A 22,063-nucleotide genomic window follows, 5' to 3' on the forward strand; every position below is an offset into this window, starting at 1 on the left:
GTTGTCCTAAAGGACCCAGCTCTGCTTTTTTCTAAAGATCACCACTGCACTGACTCAGTCCTTCCTCCCCACCCTTCCCATCCCTATATACAGGATGGAGAAGTGGCACACACAAACAACAAAAAGAACTTGCCCAGGAAAACTTCTGAAGGGGGCGAGCCTGGCACGCTCCAGGCAGGGCTCTAGTTGAGAAAGGGGGCGGGGCTGCGGAGGGAGGAGAAGCTGGCCCCATGCCCAGGGCTCTGTGCCAGGCTGATCCAGAGGCAGGGCAGCCAGACAGGCGGGGACGGCGGATGGCTGGCGCGTAAGGGCTAGAAGTTGGAAAACAGGGACCTACTAGGTGATGTGGGACTAACAGATTAGGTTCTGATACTAGGAAGAACATCAGTATGGAGGGATTGGAAGGCAAGGACACCACTGGAATGTAACTGTGGCACTGTGCATGTGGTCCTTTTAAATGAAGGGTGGCATATCCAGAGTCTCACATGTCCCCTGATTCCTGTACTAACTCTGAGAAAAAGAAAGTAGGAAAAGCACATCTCCAGGACCTCCTCTGGCTCTCTTTCGGAGGGGTCTTCTAACAGTGTGTAATAACATTTCAAAGGAGAAAGGGAGATTGCCCAGCTTCTTACATGACCACAGACACACCACACACACTACCCCTTCACCTATCACCAAGAATTTCCAGTTGAAAAGAATCAGATTCATAGTTTGAGGCTGGAAAGCAGGAAGCCCACACGCCTGATCTAAAGTCATCCTTTATTTCATGGGAGAAAAGGAGCCTGAGAAAAGGAAAAAGCTTTGCCAATTTGGAAGTAGAACTAGAACTCACTCTCCAAGCTCGTCTGTGTTCATTTTACCAAAGCACACTGCTTTCCCTCAGAAGAGGAGGAGTGTTGATACAGCAGAAGCTCATAGAGCCTGACGTCAGGAGCAGGAAAAATGCCCATATTCTGTATGGCTAAATGCGTGCCAACTGGCATTTACTGCATGCGGCTCTAATTTGGGCAAAAGATTTAATTTGCAGAAGAGCTAACTACCCTATAATACGGCTGGATGGCTGTCAGAGATCTGTTAAGAGGGGAAAAGGGTAGTCACCAGAAGTTCTTATCTTGCACACAATGCCAGCTAGGTCTAAGGTAGACAAGGAAGCCAAGGAGTAGGCTGAGGGAGAGGTGCTAAGGTGTTGACTAGGGTAGAGAGCAAGCGGCAGCCATGAATACTAAGCTCAGTTCACTCATCTCAGGAATAAATGGGTTGACAAGAAAGCCTGAAGACTTTTTTTTCCTTGCCCATCTGGGCAGTGCCAGAGGAAGCCAAAACAGAAGCTCTGGGACAACCGATCTGTTTCCAGACAAATTCTGAGTCTGCCTGGGCCAACTGGTGTCCCCTCCCCCTCTTCCTCTCTGCCTAGAATCTTACTCTTTAACCTCAGAGCAGCTCCTGCAGGGGACTGGCCGTGTGGAGTTACACAGTGGAAAGAGGGAACCAAGAGAATGAAAAATCTGAGGTGTGATAAATGTGCGGGAGAAACCATCAGGGGGGAAAGAAACTTAAGTATGTGGACATGGCGAAAAAGAGGTGACCAGTGTAGCCAGGCCTTTCTGGTGGAGGCAGAAATGGTGCCCTGGAGGATGCTGCTCCCCATCCTTCTCAGACTGGCAGTGGGGAGTATCCGGGATTTTCCCTGGGGGTAGGGAAGCTTAATAAGCTGAGAAAGGGAAAGACCACATCACCAGAGATGCTGGGTGAGCTCTCATCCCAGTGCAGATGTCAGCATCTCCCCAGGAAGCCGAAGAGCCAAATGGTCGGGCATTCTGGGGCCCAGAGACCTGTCTAAGGATGGAGCTGCCACTCAGTGGATGGTGACATGGGAGATGCCTTGGAAATGGAGAGGAGGAATCTCTCCTCAGGAAGAGCAGCACGTGTGGAGAGCACAGCTCATGGTGAGGAATTTGAGGGGAAATCAGAAGAAAGGAAAAGGAAACCAGCTCACTTTTTGCAACTGGTGACTTGGGCCTGCCAAAAAGACCCTCTTAAGAATGAACTTCGTGTTTGGAAGAAGTGTTCCCTGTATATGGATGGGAGAGTGTCCTGGTGTACATTAAATAGTAACAATTTAATTCATCCTATTAGTGGAAAGGAGCTCTGGTTGCCTCCCCTCCAGGTGCCAACAGAGACCTGTAGCTGGTGGGACACTTCAGGTAGCCAGGTGTCTGTTTCTTCCTGGTGGAGCAGTTCTGGCAGGGATGTACATCTGATTTCTGCCTGGCTTGGGGTAGGAGGAAATTTTTTTTTTTTTTTTTTTTTGCTTTTCTTCCTGGTTCAGGGTTCTGAGCGGCAGGTTTGACAACGCCTTCCAAGATGGTTCTCAACGCCCTCGGCCAGGAGAAGGCGCAGGGCTCCCGCAGCCTGAAGGACCTGGGCCCGACCCAGCCTTCCCCCTGAGGGTTGGAAAGCCCAGCAGTCTGGGCCACGAAGAGAAAGAGGTGCCTGGGAAGGGCGGCAGCAGCTGAGGGTGGGGGAGGGCTGGCAGCAGCTGGGGGGGAGGAGGGGAGTCCTGAGAGCCCGCAATTGAGAAGGTCTGAGCAGCTGAGAGGCCAGGCCTGTGCCCCATGGGGGCGGACCCTCCCCCAGCCCCTCTCACCTAACCAGGGAAAGCTGAGCGCTCACTCTCCCACCCCAGCCTCTGGGTGGGCTTCAGCTGCGGAGCGCCATGAGGAGGCAAAGGATGTCCCCCAAACGCCCCGCCCCCCCCCCCCCGTTAATCTAGAATCGTTCTCCAGCCAAATCACCCTCGGTGTCCGAGAAGCTCCAAGCTGGTCCGGCGGGCCCCGCGGGCCCTAGGCTACCAGCGCAGGGCCCAGAGGGGGAGGGGACCTGCGCCAGGGGCTGCTGGGTGGGGGTGGGGACCAGGACTTTGCCCTTTGTGTGTGTCAGTCTCTCTCTCCCTTTCTCTCCCCACCGGCAGAAATCCGACCCCATCGGTGAGCCAGGCAGCCAGCGCGGGACAGGCTCCCCCTCCGGGGTCCTTTAGTAAATCCAGACCCGACCTCCCTGTGGTCAGGGCTGTGACTGAGGTGGTCCTGTGGGGGGAGGGGGCTTTCCGCCTGCAAACAGGCCTGCAAGCATTTAAGTGGGAACCGGTTGGGGGTAGGGAGCCGGGAAGAGGCTGGAAGTGGGGCCGCAGAAGCTGGAGGGGAGAAAATGGCCCGGGAGGCGGCATTCCTTAGAGACCTCGGCTGGGCTGCGGGAGGAGGCAAGACCCGGCTGGGGAGGCCTCCCACTGAGAAGGCAGGAACCGGGGCCTGGGAGTGGGATAGGGAGGAGTGCTGAACTTAGGGGCCTTCCAGGAGAGGCCAGGTCCCCATGGCCAACCGGGAAGGCTCCCAAGCAGAGTAGATAGAATAACCTTATCTGCCAGCCCTTTTGGAGTGTCATCAATTCATAATGTTATTTAATAACGCACCTAGGCATGGTACTTCAAAGTTAACAAAGTGCCTCTTTACCAGTTCTTTCTTTCTATGAACCTGGATCAACAAAAAGATGCTGGTCTGAGGCTCTCAAGCACCAAGGACGGCAGAATATTTATTTATTATTTCAATTCTGCAGGTCCAAAAGAGGTCAAGTGACTAGCCCGAGGTGACACTAGCCAGCAAGTGTCATTACATTGTGCAGCCTACTCCTGCTTGCCAGAGAATATTTTAAGTGAGTTATTGCTCAACATGTATCTCCAAGCCGCTCTGGAGGCTGAGGCAGGAGCCTGGTGAGTTCAATGCCAGCCTTAGCAACTCAGTGAGGCCCTAAGAAACTTAGGGAGACCTTGTCTCAAAATAAAATATACAAAAAGGGTGGGCATGTGGCTCAGTCCTTAAGTGCCCTTGTATTAAATCTAGGTACAAAAAAAAAAAAAAAGATACGGTATCAACTATGACTTGTGATTCTGCAATCCCTGTAACAAATGTCACCTCTTTGTCCCTGCAGGGGGGCAGGGGAGAAGAGAGGGAAGCCATCTCAATCCTGGCCCTCTTCTCCAAGCTCCTATTTCCCCCTGAGTTGAAACCAAACAAAACAGGAGAGGCAGGAATTAGCCAAAAGTTCCAGCCTTGGTGCCTTGTGAAGTGTGAAGGTTCTTTCTTAGAACCCAAAATACTCATTCAGCTTATTTCGTGAGGTGGAGATGGCAAGGATCCAGGTGAAGAAACAGAAACCTGGGAAAAAACAATGACAATAGATACCACAAAGGACACAGCTGGGGGGAGAGAGGGCTGGGCTGAGACTGACATCTGCCCGTGCAACCCACTCAGGTCTTTCCCTCCACTTGCTTCAGCTCCCTCTCTGTGGCTCTCACACTCCAATATAGAATCCCCTTTCCAATTTTAGGGGCCCAGACAAGGGGAGAGAATTCTTGGATCCATTATCTCACTTGAGATGCCCTAAAAATCCCAACAGGGAAAAGAAAATGCAATGCAAAGCCAGTGTTCCACGACTGAGAAGGAAAAGAAGCACAGAGCAAGCAGTCGTGTGATTTCATGTGGGTTTGTATTTATATTTGCAAAGCTTATGGCCCCCCAACAATGTCAAAGTAAACCTTGTGAGGACCACCTGGCCCCACCCCTAAGAGAGCTCAGCCTTAAAGACAGAAATGCCAAAGTTGAATCTAGCCCTACTCATTCTTGTACCACTAGGCTTCATATTATTCTATATTATGAAAATAATGCCTTTGGGGTTCTTGTATGGCTTCAATGAAATAAGAGTTCTTAGAGTAGATAATATAAGTTTCCTATAATTATAGAAAGACCATCTTTTGACCTTCCTTGCTTCTCATAGTGCTTAGGAGCAAAGCAGATAGATAGATTGATATTCAGTGAAGGAAATTAACAGGGTGACTGCCCTACCTACCTATAACTTATCCCTGAGATAAGTTACTGAATGCTGCCCCACCCTCATAAATTATTTTTGCCACAAATCCCACCCTGTCCATTTGTCCATCAAGCTCTCCTTAATTCAATCCTCTTTTCTGCCTATGCTCCAAAACCTAGTTTAGCTACCACCTCCCTCTCCTCTTAGTCCTGAGATGGCATACTCCTATTATTATAATCCCCCAGGCCTCCATGCTGTCCCACAGCTTTCCTGGATCTAAACTGGTAACACTGGAGGGCAGGAAGGCTCTCTCTTAACCCCCATGCCTGCCTTCTCCACCCAAAACAGGAGATATAATACTACTAAATATAAATTAAATAATTGAAATATTCAATTCAGGGGAGGGTGTCAGGTAAATATTCCCAATTTGCATGAGCATGGTGGCACACATCTATAATCCCAGCAGCTCGGGAGGCAGAGGCAGGAGGATCATAAATTCAAAGGCAGCCTCAGGACCTTAGTAAGGCCCTAAGCAACTCAGTGAGACCCTGTCTCTACATAAAATATAAAATAGGGCTGGGGATGTGGCTCAGTGGTTGAGTGCCCCTGAGTGCAATCCCTAGTACCAAAAAAAAAAAAAGGCTGAGGATGTGGCTCAGGGGTTAAGTCCCCTGGGTTCAAGCCTTGGTACCAAAAACACTGTCTAGGATGAAGTGTCGCTTCCATGTGGGTAAAAGCAAAACCAGCAATGGTTTTGAAACAGTGATTTGTTTGTGAGGTGCAATGATGCAAGCCTGTTGTCCCAGCTACTAGAGACTGAGGCTGAAGGATCACCTGAGCCCAAGAGTTCAAGACCAATGTGGGTAAGTAACATTGCAAGATTCCCATATTTCAAGAGAAAACAATGGCAAAGAAAAAAAGAGTACTTGATAAATTATAGTTCTTTTCATATCCATTGTAAGACCAAGGTCTTCACTTATCCCCCGTGTATTTCTAGTTTGTAGCAAAGGGAATGTCGTACATAGTAGATTCCAAATAGATAAGCATTGGATAAATGCATATGCTCGTGGATGATTAGAGGTACCAATATTTGCAGCAATTCGCAAGCCATCACAAAGTACCATCTTCAAGGATGCCTGCAGGTTTGTTTTCTGTGGGGTTTTGTTTTTATTGTTTGGTATAGGAATTGAACCCAAGGGCATTTAACCACTCAGCCACATCCCTCCAGCCCTTTTAAAAAATATATTTTATGGGGCTGGGGATGTGGCTCAAGCGGTAGCGCGCTCACCTGGCGTGCGTGCGTGCGGCCTGGGTTCGATCCTCAGCACCACATACAAACAAAGATGTTGTGTCCGCCGAAAAACTAAAAAATAAATATTAAAATTCTCTCTCTTTAAAAAAAAAAATTATATATATATATATATATATTTTATTTAGAGACAGGGTCTTACTATGCCATGTCTTGCTGAACCTGGCTTTGAACTCATGATCCTCCTTACTCAGCTACCTTAGAATTGACTTCTGAGTTTGCACCACTGCGCCTCACAAGTCACTACCATCTTGCTAAATATTTTCTCACATGCATTTTTTAAAGTATTAGTTGTAGATGGTTTATCTATTTTTTATGTGGGGCTGAGCATTGAACCCAGTGCCTCAAGTGCCAGGCAAGTACTCTACCACTGAGCTACAACCCCAACCCTCACGTGGATTTTTGTTGTAATTTTTTTAATATTATTTAATGGCCAATGGTTGAGTAGCAAATGCACTCCGCAGACCCCGATCAGGCAAAAGATGCTGACTTTTTTTTTTCTTTGAAGAGGAGAGAAGGAGCTTGAACTAGATAGGTGGCATTCCTCTTCTAGTCAGAGGTTGAAAGGAAACTACTCATTTAAGATGGCCAGAGAAAAAGGCAAGGGTAGAAAGTGAAACAAAGATCATCTCTCTGAGATACGGGTTTGTGAAGATCATTCTCCCTGGCCTCCAGAGCTCAGGACTCCCTCCACTCTATTTCCAAAAAGCCAGCAGCAGCAAAATGGTAATAAACAGAGGAAAAGCCTCTAGATAAGTTAGCTTCTGACGGCTAGATCTTCCTTTTTTTCATGTGAAATAAAAAGTTGCTGAATGGACACCTAAGAGTGAATACTGGCTTGGTGCCGCGGCCCAGACCTGCAATACCACTCGGGAAGCTGAGACTGGAGATCACAAGTTCAAGGCCAACTGGGACAACCTAGCAAGACCCTCTCAAAATAAGAAATAAAAAGAGCCAGGGATGTAGCTGAGTAGTAGAGTGCTTGCCTAGCACATGCAAGATGCTGGTAAAACAAGTGTGCACAAACACAGGGCACAGGGCACCCCTTCCTGCTGCCTCCAGTCACCATCCTAGTACAGCCAGTCCTTGCTCAGAATACACTGGCTGCAGACACCAGCAGCCACAGCTCTGTGAAGAACATCTTTGCCCTTTAATTTAGGGCTCCATCTCCAAATCCTGCCCAAACAACTGGTGTCTATTACATTTGGACTTCTCCTCCCAACCAACTTAGAGACCTCGAAAAAGAAGAATAAATATTCTAACGTTGAATAGACAAGCCTCAAAAAGTTTCTTTTACCCAGCAACCCCCATTTCAGTTCCTGTCTCCCCTCATTTTCTCCTTCTCAACAGAAACTAATGGGAAGTAGATGAGCCCCAAGCAATCTCAAATGCAACATACATCACTCTGCATAAACTAATTGTAAAACCCTTTATAGTAACTGATTAAAGTCACAAGCCTGTTAAAGGGCCAGAAACCACATCCGTATTGGAGACCATTCCCCTTCTCCATCCCAAGTAAGAGAAGATTCGATTAATCCCTGGCTGGGTCCTGGGCATCAGTATGAACACATGCATATTCCCACAATGTCCAGGGTATGGTGTGTGTGTTTTGAGGAGGGCTGACTGAAAAGAGGAAGTGGTCACAAAGTTGGGTTCTGAATACGTCTTTGGGAGCTGTTTCCAGACTAGCATAGCAGACCTGGGAGAAAGGAAAAACCTCTACAAAGGCAAAGGAAGGAAGGAACTCACCTCCTGGGCCTCCAAGAATCCAATATATTCATCTCCCACCTGGTATCCTCTCAAACCCCAAAAGGACTCAATTCTTAATACACTTTCCACATTTGCAGATCCAGGTGGACCCCCACAGTGTCCCTTTTCTAATGCATCTGTGATAGTGGTTGAAAATGTGAAATTTCAGCTAGGAACCTGGCCCAGGTTCACAGAATCAACAATCAAAAAGGCTCATTTCTCCTAATGAAGAACCTAGGATTCCCACCATGCTTGCCCCATCTCCCCAAGCCTGTCTCAGATTGATGGGCAACAGTACTGACAGGTTCATGATCCAGAGGTTTCTCTAGTGAGCTTCCTCTCTCTCCCCAAAGATAGCTTTTGCTTTTCCTTTCAGCACAGGGGCAGAGTTTTAAAGGAACCCTACACAGATCCCCTTCAACATGTTACTAAAATATACTCCAAATGCACATAAATATACTTAAACACCAACACAGTGCCTGATATGTACCACACACTGCCACACTCTCATGAACCATTTTCAAATGTCAATATACTTGATCATTTCTGATTCTCTTGGAATTACCCTCAGCTCTACAAGGCAGAGCAGAGAACTGCAAAGCTTGAGGACAAAGACTGGACAAAACAGGAGACAATGAAGTCAACATCCAAAGCAAAAGAATATGATCATTATAATAGCTATTGCATATTACTGTTAGGATCACTTATAGAAGTAGAGCTCTTGCTTTTAAAAAACTATATCCTGGGACTAAGAACAGATAGAGTGGTAGAGCACTGGTTTCCGAGCACCCACGAGGGCTAAGTAACACCAAATAAACAACAAAAACAACTTTATATACAGGTATCCTGGGAGAAAAAACCTGTACAGGTATGGAGGATGAAAGATCTAAGATGGCCCTAAGTCTCTGATATTATAGAGCTTCCTCCCTCCTTGAGCCTTAAGAATTTAATGGTGGCACATGCCTGTAATCCCAGTAGCTTGGGAGGCTGAGGCAGGAGGAGCTCAAATTCAAAGCCAGCCTCAAAATATTGGGGAGAACCTGTCTCAAAAATAAATTTTAAAAAATGGGTTTGGAATGTGGCTCAGTGGTTAAGCATCCCTGGGTTCAATCCCTAATATCCCGCTCAAAAAAAAAAAAAAAGAATTACTATCCAATCAAATTTTCATTTATTTCCCACTTAAAGTGGCTAAAATAACCGCGGTGAAGAGCTGGCCTACTGAGGGGAGCTTGCTCTGGCTGGAGGCAGTGACCTTAGAGCTCCCACTGGTTGAGCCAGGTCTGCCCTGGAGGTCTCCGTCTCTCTCTAACCCACAGGGGTGTGGTGTTGGCCATTAATATCTGTGTTTCTGAACCCTGCCTGTGCTGATTAACACACACTGGCCCACTCAGGTAGAGGTGGCATCATTCATGCAGGAAATAAGCAAATTAAAGCTCACAGGTTCTTTATATTTTAAAAAATCAAAAAAAAATTAAGTGGCCAAAATATCTTGATAGTTTGTAACTTAATTTGCAATGAAAAAAAATTGAAAATTCCCCTTAACCCTCTTAAGACAATGTGGAAGATTAACTACAATGCATAGAATCAACATGGTAGAAGAAAAGAACACTGAAATATTCACCCACTTCTAGTGCCTCTGCTGTTATTTTCTTCTCCCACAACCCTAGTCCAAACTGAGCAAAATTCCCAGCCATCTCTTATCAGACCGTCCCTTATATGCCTTCCAGTTACCAAAATGCCCCTTGTCTAATAAGATTTGTCCCAAGGAGTCTTGATATCTGGACAATCCAGCCAAAAATTCGTTTAATCATCCTGCTGTTTGCTCTGTATTTCATTCAAAAGCAGTTTACTAATGGCTAGCACACTGCTGCTGGGAGCTGGACTTCTGCAACAGGACTGCATTTCTCATGGTGTTTGTCTGCATAGTTAGATCTCAGGGTAGAGCAATGAGGTTTTTTACTATATTAAAATCATATAGTCCAGGGCACACTCCTGTAACCCCAGCAACTTGTGAAGCTGGGGTAGGAGGATTTCAAATTCAAGGTCAGCCTCAGCAATTTAGTGAGACCCTGTCTCAAAATCAGAAATAAAAAAAAAGGGCTGTAATGAGCTGGGCATGGTGACACATGCATGTAATCCTAGCGGCTAAGGATGCTGAGGCAGGACGATCCTGAGTTCAAAGCCAACCTCAGCAACAGCAAGGTGCTAAGCAACTCAGTGAGACCCTGTCTCTAAAAAAAATATAATAGGGCTTGGGGGGGGGGGGTCTCAGTGGTCCAGTGCCCCTAAATTCAATCTCCAGTACCAAAAAAAAAAAAGAAAAATAACCTCCTACTTTTCATCATGATTTAACCATAACCAACATTTATAATTTTTTTTTTAGTTGTAGATGGACATAATACCTTTATTTTGTTTATTTTTTGTAGTGCTGAGGATCCCAGCGCCTCACAGGTGTGAGGCAAGCGCTCTGCTGATGAGCCCCTACCTCAGCTCCATTACCAATATTTTGTTATCAGCGGTTTGTGTTTAGAGTAATAGCTCATTCTAGGCTGTTCTATTTACTGAAAATCTACTGTAGTTAGGTAGAAAACAAAGTCTTACAAAGCTGGCTATATAACACTTCAAAACCAGAACACCCTTTCTCACCTACTAACAAGTAAATATTCCCCCTTGATCAAAGCCTCAAAAATCAATTTTTTTTTACTAGAAAGAACAGTTATTGAACATCTTCCTGATGGCAGTCCATACATGTTCACTTATAGGATCATTTCTAACCAAATCAAGCTTTATCAATAACCAATCAGGTGTGCATTTTCTTGGGTGTATGTTTTTTTGAAATTCCTTTCTTTGGGGAGAAAAAGTGGAAGTGGGTGAGGAGCAAGTTTTTTTCTAATAACATGAAGTCCAACATGAGTTTGAGAATGGGGCTGAGACACCAAGTAAAATCCTCAAAGCCTCACCCGTGGCCAACTGGAGGACAGGCATTGCAATCATGTTTTCTCCAATTTCTAGATGATGAGGTCCAGGACAACTTTTCCCCCTGATTTGTTCAAAATCCACACACATTTTATATAAGCAGTGCTTAAGGTTAAAACTCACTCTAAGCTTTGTGCAGTGGCAGTATCATAGCTGATGATGTTTATCCCAGGCATGATTATTACTAATCGAAAACTCTTCCCAATACCCAGCCATGACAGCTTCAAATACAGTCAGTACTGACCAAAAACAAAAAACAAACTTGCTCTACCCTAACATGTTAACCACACTTTGAACTGTTACACAAAACTTCTCATTACTATTACTCCCTATATTATTGCTTCCTATCAGTGTTCAGGACAGATTATCTGCCTGCAGACTTGGGAGGCTGAGGCAAGAGAATCAAGTTCAAAGCCAGCCTCAGCAACTTATGGAAACCCTGTCTTGAAAAAGTAAGAAAGGGCTGGGAATATTGTTCAGCAGTAAAGCACTCTTGGGTTCAATCCCCAGTACCAGAAATAATATTTAAAAAAAAAAAATATTAAATTATTTGAATTGACAACTGTTAACTCTTAAAAGTTTGATTCCCCAGATCTAGAGACCTCTCTGGTACCCAGACACAACAGCAACTACCTTCATCTCCATTTTCTTCCACTTTTGTGCTCCTTTACCCACTCAATTCCTCTGTCCTCTGCCTCTATTTCACTTCACAATGAAGCTCCTGGCCTCTTGCCTTAGAATGAAAGAAAAGTCTCCGAAGGGGTCTATACCCCTGCAGCAGGACTTGGGGAAGTCACGGCAAAGGCTAAGGCACGCTGGAGCCTGGCGGGCCGTGGGAAGCAAGTCCTCAAAGATGCACGCCGCGGATGTCCTCTGCCCGGGAGGAAGGCAAGGCGGGAGGCCCCTCAGCCAAGCCGACCGCGATTGCGGGGCTGGGGCAGTTGCTGGGATGGGCGGAGAAGGGTTAGGGCACGGGAGCGCGGGCGGCGGGAGATCTCCAGGAAGCCCTCCAGCGCCGCTGCCACTATCCTCTCCCTCTGTTTTTTATTTTAAAGGGGAAGGGAAAGCAGTCAACCCCAAAAGCAAAAAGCCTTTCCCTGCGCTAAATCAATCAACCACGGTCTCCTGAACCTGGTGTCTGGGAGCCTCCAGCAGCTCCTCTGGAGGCGAGGGGGTAATCCACCCCATCCTCAGTGTCTGCCAGGCAGTAGGTCTGTCTATTTCTTTCTCCAGTTCCCACCCCTACAACACCCCATCACAAAATTTAATTTTGAATTTTGGAGAAGTCATTAGCCACATTTAAAAATTTTTTTAAAAGGATGGGGAGTAAAAAAGACTGAATTTTAATTTAATTTTAAATTCTAACAGTTGGAAAAATGAGTTCCTCAAACTTTTCCTTTGGTTCATTTATTTATTCTAAGACACCACCACTAACACAGAGATGATCAATAATTTCTTCAACTCAAAAATCTCTAAAATTTCTAAAAATATCATTTGCTTTGTCTCCCCCTTTGCACTCAATAAAATGAAATCTAAAATTAAAAAAAATTTAAAGCCTATACTCACTAGCCTACCTCAATACTATCTTTGTCAACTAGCTCTTACCCATTAAAATATAGAATAACCTTTTAAGTCTTAAAAGAACCCACACACATAGAACAGATTAAAATGATATATATTAAAGTAATTTTAGAAGATTAGAAAGCTCAGAAACTTTGAATCAAGATTCTTCCCATTGCTAATGTTATATTTAATCTCTGAAACATGATTATAAGAAAGAATGTTTTACTTTTTCCACCAAGAGCTGTGTCATACCTACACATTTGGAATAGTTAACTCTGAATAAGTTAATAATGGGAATTGCAATTCTTTCCCTTCATTACTACAGTCCTCCATCTGAGAAACCATCAGAGTAAAATATCATCTTTCTAATTTGGGTCAGAAAATCAGGGGTTATGGAAACTTCCAAGAGACAATCAAATACCACTGCTCTTAGGAATGTCTCATCTTGAAATACTGAGCAACTAACACACTAAGGATTTTTCTAGCAAAGAAAAACTACACATTCATAAACTGAGTTAATTTCTAGGAGGAAATTAAAAATGAGGGCGAACCCAATTCCCACCTTTACTCCAGTAGTGCAGGAAAATTTAAGACTCATTTCTCATTTATTTAAAGAAAGAAAACCAGAACCTAATTGGAAACCTTTTTACTAAAAGAATCAAATTGTTTCAGTTTTAAACTTGTTGAATATTAGCCACGTGTATTTTTCCCCTATAAGTTGTTAACTTTCTTTTTGATTTGAAGGCTAACTCACATTACAATCATTAAAGCAAAAGTGAATGGAATAAAAATTTAATCCAGCTCTTGTATCTTGCAAACTCCTTTCATTTTAGCCCCTAACTACAAGTTGTCATGTTGTTATTGTTTTAATTTTATTAAATGTGAAACTATTCCTAAAGGTAAAAATTTTAGTTTGAGACCATTCAGCGACCCAAGTATTTCTTCAGAGCCTCTAAAATTCATTAAATAAATTGAATTTTTTTTCAATTTACAAGACAACCCTTCAGATTTTTAAACCTGTAACATCAGAAAATTCAGCTGTAAAATAGGAAACAAGTTAGAACACATTGAGGGTTACCATGCTTTTATGAATGGGTATGAGACTAATATTCATTTTAATAGTTAAAAATGAGGAAAGAAACATTAACCTGACTAAAGAAACCAAATTAGGACTATTTAACTTCAATATATTTCACCTTGAAAAAACACTTGTGCATCTTTTTTTTTTTAACAGTAACACCTTTTATTTTGATGACACCCGTTGACAGTAAATATGCCATCCTTAGGTCACAGTCCTATAGGAAAAGGCATATAAATAGTGGCAAGAACAAAAGTTGAATTCCCTCAAAAAATAATTTCCTGAAGTAAACAAGTCTCATTAAAATTGTAGCCCTTCACCTCAACTTCTTTCATGTCTCTCAAAAGAAAACACATACACAAACTCTCCACAACTATTTTTTAAATGTCTTGAGTTTTTCTATTTTTGTACCAACATTTGACAGCAAATATATATCAAAATTCAACAAAAAGCCAAAATTGTTAACCAAAACCCAATACAGGCAAAACAAGGGTTTGAGAAAAGGGCAGAGAAACTTAATGTCATTTTTTTTTAATTCAAATTAATTGCTCTTTTCAGTTTAAGATATTGTTTAAATTACATGAAAAAGATTCAATGTAAATACAAAATATCAACACTTTTAAATCAAAACTGACTTCCTCTTCTTTAAAACCTATAGAGGTACATTTAAGTTGTTGGGGTTTTATGAGTCTCAGAAATTTAAATCATAATTCATTTAGTACTGAGTGTTATCTGAGAAAACACTTTATCTTAGATAATAAAAAACAAGTATATGTACACATATGTATACATAGTATATATGTGCAGTTGTTCATTTTGCTTAGAATGTCATAATTAAATAATTTCTCTTCTGTACTGAGATTGAAAGTCAGTAACCCACCCAAATGAAGGAATACTTTCAGACTAAAGACACATATCACAACATGCTTCCTCAAAGAACAGAAAACGAGAAAGCACACCGACTTCATGAAAACAAACATTTTTAAAATCTGGGACTTGAAAAATTGATTCATGCTAGAAAAATGAAGTCCCTCTCACCACCACTATCTCCCCAGCCCCCCCAAAAGACAATTGTCTCAATGTTTGGACTCAAAAATTATTTCAGAAAGGGGGGGAACACACAAAAGATCTAATTGAATATGGGTATGGAAAGGCAGATTTTTACCCAGTCTTCTCACAAACCTCCTCCCCATTCCAACTCAAAGAGCCCTTAGCAATGCATTTTGGAGGGAACAAGAAGGAGCCTAGAAATAAAAGCAAGCAGATGGCTTGAGAAAAAAGATCCATAAATATAGGGCACCATGAAAATTAAAATATAAATGTTTTGGGTTCCATTTCATCACATTTTGCTATTTCAAGCTTTTCACTTCATTCTCTTTAAAATGTAAACCATCCTCTAGCAAAAAAACAAAAAAGGTCCATATATTTCAAAATCCCAGTCATTAGGGATATTTCTCAGCAATATTCAGCTTTCAATTCAAATATCCATAATCAATAAATCTACTAGTGTCTATGTGTTTGCATCTTATTCTCATATTCAGAAAGTTTCAAAATATTGAGACTTCTTCCAATTTTATTGCCTCTTTACTCCTAACTGTAATTGCCCTCCCAATAACAGTATTTCAAGCATTTGAGGATAAATCACAAGCTGTACAAACACAGTAACAAGCCATATTGATCATCTATAGATATAATAGTTGCAAGTAAAATATCTTAAGCTAAACCAATGCACAGATTCTCGCATTAAACTTTCTAGATCCTTGAACTACCCCCCCAAAAAAAAACCCAGCCACCCTCTTGTCTTCTCTTACCCAGGAAAAGTCCAGAGACTATGCAAACTTCCAGTTTTGAAATGGGGGTTGGGGGGAATAAAGATTTACTGGGGGTTGCTTCCAACCAACCACACAAGAGAAAACTCTGTACTGTCAATATGTTTAAAGTCTGATGTGAGAAAAGTAGAAAGACTGCCCTACACTCCCAGCCAGAGTGCAACATACAATTTCAGAATTCGAAATATCTGAAATCCACCATGAATTTTTATAAAGCACTTTAAGAGATACCCCATTTTGCTGGCGAGAGGGGATAGTGGGTACTGGAACACACCACAACACACACACAACCATTCATCCACGGAGTTCTAGACCCTCCAAAGAGCCCCAGCTCACAGCCTGAACACAAAGCTCTCACCCCAGATGGTCCCCTTGTAACAATGGGCTGAAGGAGTGGGGGTGGGGGGGCTCGAAAAGGATAGTACAGCCAAAGCATATTCTGTGAAAAATCCAGTTGGGGAGAAAGGCGATCTAAGATCTGAGGGACTGTGGGAGGGGGTCTATGGGGGGAAAAAAAATGTTTTTGCCTCTTACAGAAATATAAATAAAGCACAAGCATAAGAGGATTCTTGGGGGAGAGTACGAGAGGCTCATTCCACATCCTCTAGGGAGTAGAAAAGTACCCCCCTCAATCCACTTAAGAATTATGGTGTGGGAAGGTGAGAAAAAACAGAAAATGAGGCCTGCTAGGAAGTTGTAGAAATCGCCTTCGCCATGAATCTAAACTCTTCACAGATTTAAAGCTTCCCAACAAACATGGCCCCACACTTTGAACAAACTCCACAAGGTTTTTCTCCCCTATTGATTTTTCCCCCTTTATTTCTACAAGTAACATCTTTAGCTCACCCCCAGCCCCAACTTTTTTTTTAAAAGAAGCTGTAAACCACCCATTACAAGATCTTGGCCTATCTTCCCTCCCAGCCCCCAACATCCGGAGTTGGGGGTGGGAAGGCCAGTAATGGTTTTCCACTGGAGACATTTACGAACCCCTGAACTGTCTCTCAGCCCCCCATTAGAATTTTTCCCTACCTTTGTTTTTTGGGAACGGAGTGTTCAATCTCCAGGCGTTTTCCTTGCAATTCGACTTTGCCTAAAGATTAAAAAAAAGAGAGACCTGAACGTTAGAGTGAAGTGGGGGTGCGGGTGGAGGACACACACTTAGGTATTTCAAGAGTTACTGGGATTGGAGACCTACATAGAAATCTAGGCAGTGGCTTCCGCAATCCAATGGGAAAAGATTGGACTTGGAATGGTGGAATCTATAAATTCGTTGTTATGTTTTCTTAATTTTAATCTGTTTTGTTTAATCACAAAAGCTACTTGAGAGGGTCGTTCGGAGAGCCTGATTCCGGAAATGTGCGAGGGCATTTGTGTGAAGAGTGCTGCCTCCATGACTCCCAGATGTGGGGAGTAGGTGCCAGGAGAAAAGGGCTCCCCGTTTCCCGTAATGGGGGGGGGCGGTGCAGAATGAAACTTTAATTTTCTTTTGAGGCATGGGAGAAGGGCTTCAGGCGGTGGGTCGTCACCTGTCGGGGCTAGTCCGCAAGCAAAGAACCTGAAGGAGACCAGCGGGGCCCCGCGGGGAGGGTCCCTTGGGGCCACAGCGCGCGCCTCTTGGCCCAGCCTCTGCGTCTCGGGAAGCAGCATGGCGACCCGGCGCCGCCGCCGCCGCCGCGCCACCCCGCTCACGCCCCACTTTCAAATCAAAATGGCTCAAGCCCCAAGCCCTGCGCGGGAGGCGGGAGCCCCTTCCTCCCATGCCCTGCCCGAGGGCTGCAGTTCCCACCCAAAGAGGGGGAAACCCGAGACGGTGTGGGGACCCCCTTCACGACTGGAAAGGCCCAGGATTGAGGAATGGGAGCTGGGGGTGTTCAAGTTGGGGGGCCATCCAGCGACGCACAGGGAGGGGCTGGCCGTGGAAATAACGCCCAGGCTGGGTCGTTTGAGCCCCTAAAGCCACCACCCCCACTACTGCGAACAGGGGCTCCCGCCCCGTCGGTGGGGAGTAAAGGGAACCCCCTCCCCATCTTCCCATCTCCGGCTGGAAGAGGGGCAAGGAAATCCCTAATGTTTCTGCTCCGGGGTGTGGTTGGGTGAAGGGACGGGGGCGTCGGAGGTCGGTAGAGTGTGGATACTGAAGTCGAGCCCCACAGGCCCAGGGAAAAGTAGAGTTAGCAGGCAAGGAAAGAGGAGGTGAGGGTCGCCGTTGTTCCGGATTTCGATGTGTTTTTTCCGGGGAGGTGGCTACGCTCTTACCCGAGAAAGTTTCGATGGCCTTCATCGCCCAGTGCTCGTCGGGGCAGTCCACGAAAGCGTAGCCGGATTTGACCAAGAACTGGCCGCTGTAGGAGATCTTGTGCTCCGCAAATACTTTCTCCAAGTCCGCGGGGGTCACGCTCTCGTTGAGGTTACCGATGTAAAGCTTGTTCATGGTTTCGGTGTCGGGGCAGGACGCGGTCCGGGTAAGGCCGTACGGGCAGGCGCTGGCGGCAAACCTCCTAGGCCCAGAGGCGGGGAGGCCGGCGGCAGGAGCCGCAAACTTTCTTTGCACCCCACTCCAGAAGTTGTCCGGAGCCCAGGGCGGGAAGGGCGGCCTGAGGGCGCGCGGAGATTGCCGGAGAGTTCGGGGAAAGCTGGAGAGAAGTGCCCGTGGTGCGCTAGGAGACGGACGACGCAGCGCGGATCCTTCCCTTCGGTCCGAAACCCCTCCGAGCGGGCTGGTGTGTCACGTTTCTCCACGGCCGCCCTGGCGCCGCCTCTAAATAAAATCGACTTGAAAAAAAAATGGAGCGGAAAAAAAAAGGCTAAGCCACGTGGTGACAGCCCCCACCCACCCTGCAGGGGAAGACCCCCGACGCCGCAGGGCTTCTGGGACCTCCAAATCCGCCAAACCCCACAACCTTTCTTCTTGGAGGGAGGGGTCATCCAACTCACCCCCAGGGTAAAGTGGGACGTTCGGTGCGGAGTCCCCTAAGGTCTCTTCGCCCCCTCCCCTTTTGCAAAAACCTGGCCCCTGGAGAAGCGCCCCGCCCCCACCCCTCCCCCTACCCGGGGCAGAACTGGGGTAGGGGGTCAAGCTCCAAATCTCTTCTTAGAGTAAAACGTACGGTAATTTTTTATTCGTTTTGGGTGGCTGGGTTGCCCACCCCACCCGGGTTAACTGCTAGCGACTGACAGGCGGGGGACGGCCGAGATAGACAAAGAGAAGCCAAGGACTCTGGGGTCTTCAGGAGGGGGTCGCACGAGCCAGCGATTTAAAAAGGCGCCTTTTCCCTTGATATTTAAGTAGGGATCTCCACGTTTCCCGACCAACCCACTGTCTCTGGGGGTCTAGGACTGGGGGATTTTGCAAGCGCGGCACTGGGAACCTGGGAACACTGGGGATCGTGGTTGGGAACGACAGATCGCAGGAAATCGTGTTTCAGGATCCCCACGAAAGAATGAGTGGCCTACACCCCCAATCCAGCTGTTACATTAACATTCTGGGGTTCTGGGGAAAACCGCAGCCCGAGATGACCCCAGGAGGGGGGCAGGGTGAGAGAAGGTAGAGGGGTGGTCGCTTGGGCTAACACGAGCCATCCAAAGGGGGAGGTCTTAGAGGAGGACCGGGTGAAGATTCAAATGGTCCCCTTTTCCCTCCCTGATGCAGGGGCAGACAGGTGGAGTACCCGGCGCCCGCTCCATCCCGGACAACAAGAGCAGCTCTCTGAGCGCAGGGTTTGGGTCTCCGAACTTTGTTTGGGGTGCAGAATTCGTGAAGGCGGGAGAGGGGCGGAGGGCCGGGGCCGAGCTCGAAGCCCCGCCTACGTCCCCAGGTCAGACCCGCGGGGGGAGGGCGTAATTTCCGCTCCGCGCTCGGGGAAACGAGGGGTGGGAGCTTAGAGGAGGGGGCGGCGGCCCCTCCCCCTTCTGTTCCAGGGGAGGGTAAAGCGGATCCGCCCTGATCCCCTCCCTCGGCTTTGACCAACTCGTTCCGGATCCTTAGTCTCCTGGAGCCCGAGGGAAAGACCCGACTGGGCAAGGGGCGACACGTGGGCGGTCGCACCCGGTCTGGGTGGTGGGGGAGGGGGCAGCTCGCCGCGCGCTTCGGAGTCCCGGATACTCAGCGGAGCGCGGGACGCGCGCTGCACGCGCAAATCGGGGATCCCCGGCAAAGCGGCAAGGGAGGCCGAGGAGTTTCTAGCATCGGGAATAGGGATGGCCCCAGGGGGTGACGGAGAGCCCTGCCGGGGGATCCCCAGTATCCCCTCATCCAGCCAATCTGTAGAAGAGGGGCGTCGACCCCCAGGAATGCCTGAGTCCCCTGAACTGGGCGGGTGCTGGGTCTTACTCAGATTTGCAGGAGGGAGAATAATTCTGTTTGGGGCAGGCATGCTGTGAGGACAGGTGAGGAACGGGGTCACTCTTGTTTCCCCGTCCCGACCCCATTGTCTCAGTCTCCTGCAGCCCGGGCCGACTGTGTAACACGTGTTGACTACACCGATATGAATGCCTTGAATTTTTTTATTGTTATTATTTTTCGTTTGCAGGGTCAGTGAGGCAACTCCCACTTCGGTCCCCCGCCCTTCTGCCGGATGATTTTATGCCGCTTAAAAGTCGGGAGTTGAAAGACAACATCCAGCACCTTTGTCCCCCTCCCATTTTTCCCTGCGCGCTGAAAAGAAATGGGGGTGGGACGTGGGCGGAGGACTGCTTCCAACTCGGTTTCTCTATCTCCTTCACCACCTTCAATACCCACCCTCCCAAATGAGCGTTTTGTTCTAGCCAGACACGTGTTTGTCGAATTTTTATTTTTGTGGAATTTTTTCTTCCCATGAGGCAATAAGGACAAAAATACTATAAGCTGTTGGTTGCTGTGAAGAAAAGAATGTTTTCTGTCCAAGAAGGTGGGAGACTTCTGTGTCTCAGCTCCCACACCTCCTCGGACCCTCCCCCTTGGATCCCGATTCTTAATGTTTAGTCAGCTCTTGATCACAAAAACAATTTTAAAACAAACAAAACCAATTAGCTGAAAATGGTGCCTACCACATAGTAGGCCCTCAATAAACACTTTCTGAATGAAAAGCAAGGAGAAAAGCAAAGAGAATTCAGAAAAATTAGTCCGGGGGTGGGGGTAGGCAGAGATGGGAGTTCTCTTGGCCAGAAAATATGGGTCTGTTTGCCTGGGGACTTTTCTTGGTGATGTGTGTGAATTTTTTAAAGGGCTACCGACATCTCCTTGGCCTTTTCCTAAATAGTTGTTCCAATCTCCTTAACTCTTTCTTTCTTTTTTTTTTTTTTTTTTTTTCCCTGTTGCTTTGGGAAACAAAGAAGATGCCCTAAGGAGAGCATCCTAGTTCCCAGGAACTTTAAGTGCAATTTCATTCATTTGGTTTGAATCTTTAGGTGTTGATAAAAACACCTCTCAGATTTTCTCCCCAGGGAAACACATCTCCTACTATATCTCTTTCTTCCTAAAACAAAGGCAAGTTACACCCCACCAAAAAAAAAACTCTCCATCTAGACCTGCAAATAGCAGCCCACCAATTACTGTCCTAGAGTTAAAAAGAAACAATTAAAAAATAATAATAATTGAGTTCAGATCACTTTTAGATTGACTTTTCCATTTAAAACATTATAATGAAAATATAGCCCAAATTTTAGCTGAAACCACTTAGTTTTTTAAATATATTTAAAAGTAGAGAAGAAAATATAAAGTGACTTAAACTGCTTAAAAATCCTTATTTACTTAACAATGTAGCAATTATTAGTCTATTGAAACTGATTGATTCTTTTTTTTAATCAGCTGTTTCACTGAATTCTAATCCTCTCCAACCTCCCCCCACCCCACACCCAGGGGCTTCTGTTTGTATAGTTGAAAGCTGTAAAAGCTGCAAGAACACAAGAGAGGAGGCTATTAGGGTGAGAGACAGGTCTTGGTCCCCACATCAGTTTTGCCTCAGTGACCCGGCTATTTCAGGCTGGGATGGGGGATACTAAATGGTGTTTATTGGTGCTTCATCTCTCCCTCTGCCTGAGCCCAGCATTAAAATTAACCTAAAGGAAAGGTTATTTCTTGTCAAGACTCACATCCTAGATTGGGGTAGAAATGAGTAGCTTAGAGTACCTTTCCCTTCCAGCTTCCTTTCTTGTTTTTTGTTTGTTTTGTTTTGTTTTTTCTTTTCTTTCTTTTGTTTATATTAAAGACAGCTAGCAAACATTGTATTTGTTTTCCATTTTTTTCTACCTTACCTTTCTGGATTGAGATGGAGGATTGAGATGAATCCTCAATGCAGAGTTTAATTTTAGTTTGTGTAAGAGCTGCCAAAAAAAAAATTAAATAATAATTATTTAATAATTATTATTATTATTTACTGTACTCTCCCCTCTTTTTTTGTTTAGTTATTGATAGACATTTATTTTATTTATTTTTATGTGGTGCTGAGGATCAAACCCAGTGCCTCATACATGCTAGGCAAGTACTCTACCACTGAGCCACAACCCCAGCCCTCCCCCTCTCTTATTGCTGGGCTCCTCTTCCTCCTCCTCCTTCATCTTTCCTAGAGAAGTGTTTGGTCTACTTATGGAATTCAACTCCCTTCTGAATTCAGAAACACTGAAACTTGACTCCATTCTAAAGATAGGATTCTGATCCATTCTCCTCCAATGTGAAATGTGAACATACAAATAAATGCAGATTATTTATATATATATATA

General features: G+C 45.6%; 1 protein-coding gene and 1 pseudogene across 4 annotated transcripts in view; one reads left to right on the forward strand and one right to left on the reverse strand.

Moving 5' to 3' along the window:
• Window positions 1–18,102, reverse strand: part of Igf2bp1 (insulin like growth factor 2 mRNA binding protein 1) — a 38,640-nt gene extending 20,538 nt beyond the window's left edge. For 3 of the 4 annotated variants that reach the window (XM_015495864.2, XM_048787596.1, XM_015495863.2), the window contains exons 1-2: window positions 17,624–17,798; window positions 16,397–16,457 (exon numbers count right to left, since the gene is read on the reverse strand). In XM_015495864.2, the coding sequence (XP_015351350.1) occupies window positions 16,397–16,457; window positions 17,624–17,798 (236 nt within the window). Of the gene's footprint in view, window positions 1–16,396; window positions 16,458–17,623 lie in introns of all 4 variants that reach the window. The other variant, XM_015495862.1, reaches the window with a different exon arrangement.
• On the forward strand, window positions 11,025–11,139 carry LOC125613068 (annotated as a pseudogene).
• Window positions 18,103–22,063: the final 3,961 nt, after the last annotated feature.

The sequence above is a fragment of the Marmota marmota genome, unplaced genomic scaffold (genome assembly GCF_001458135.2).
Source record: "Marmota marmota marmota unplaced genomic scaffold, marMar, whole genome shotgun sequence".
Classification (NCBI taxonomy): Eukaryota; Metazoa; Chordata; class Mammalia; order Rodentia; family Sciuridae; genus Marmota; species Marmota marmota.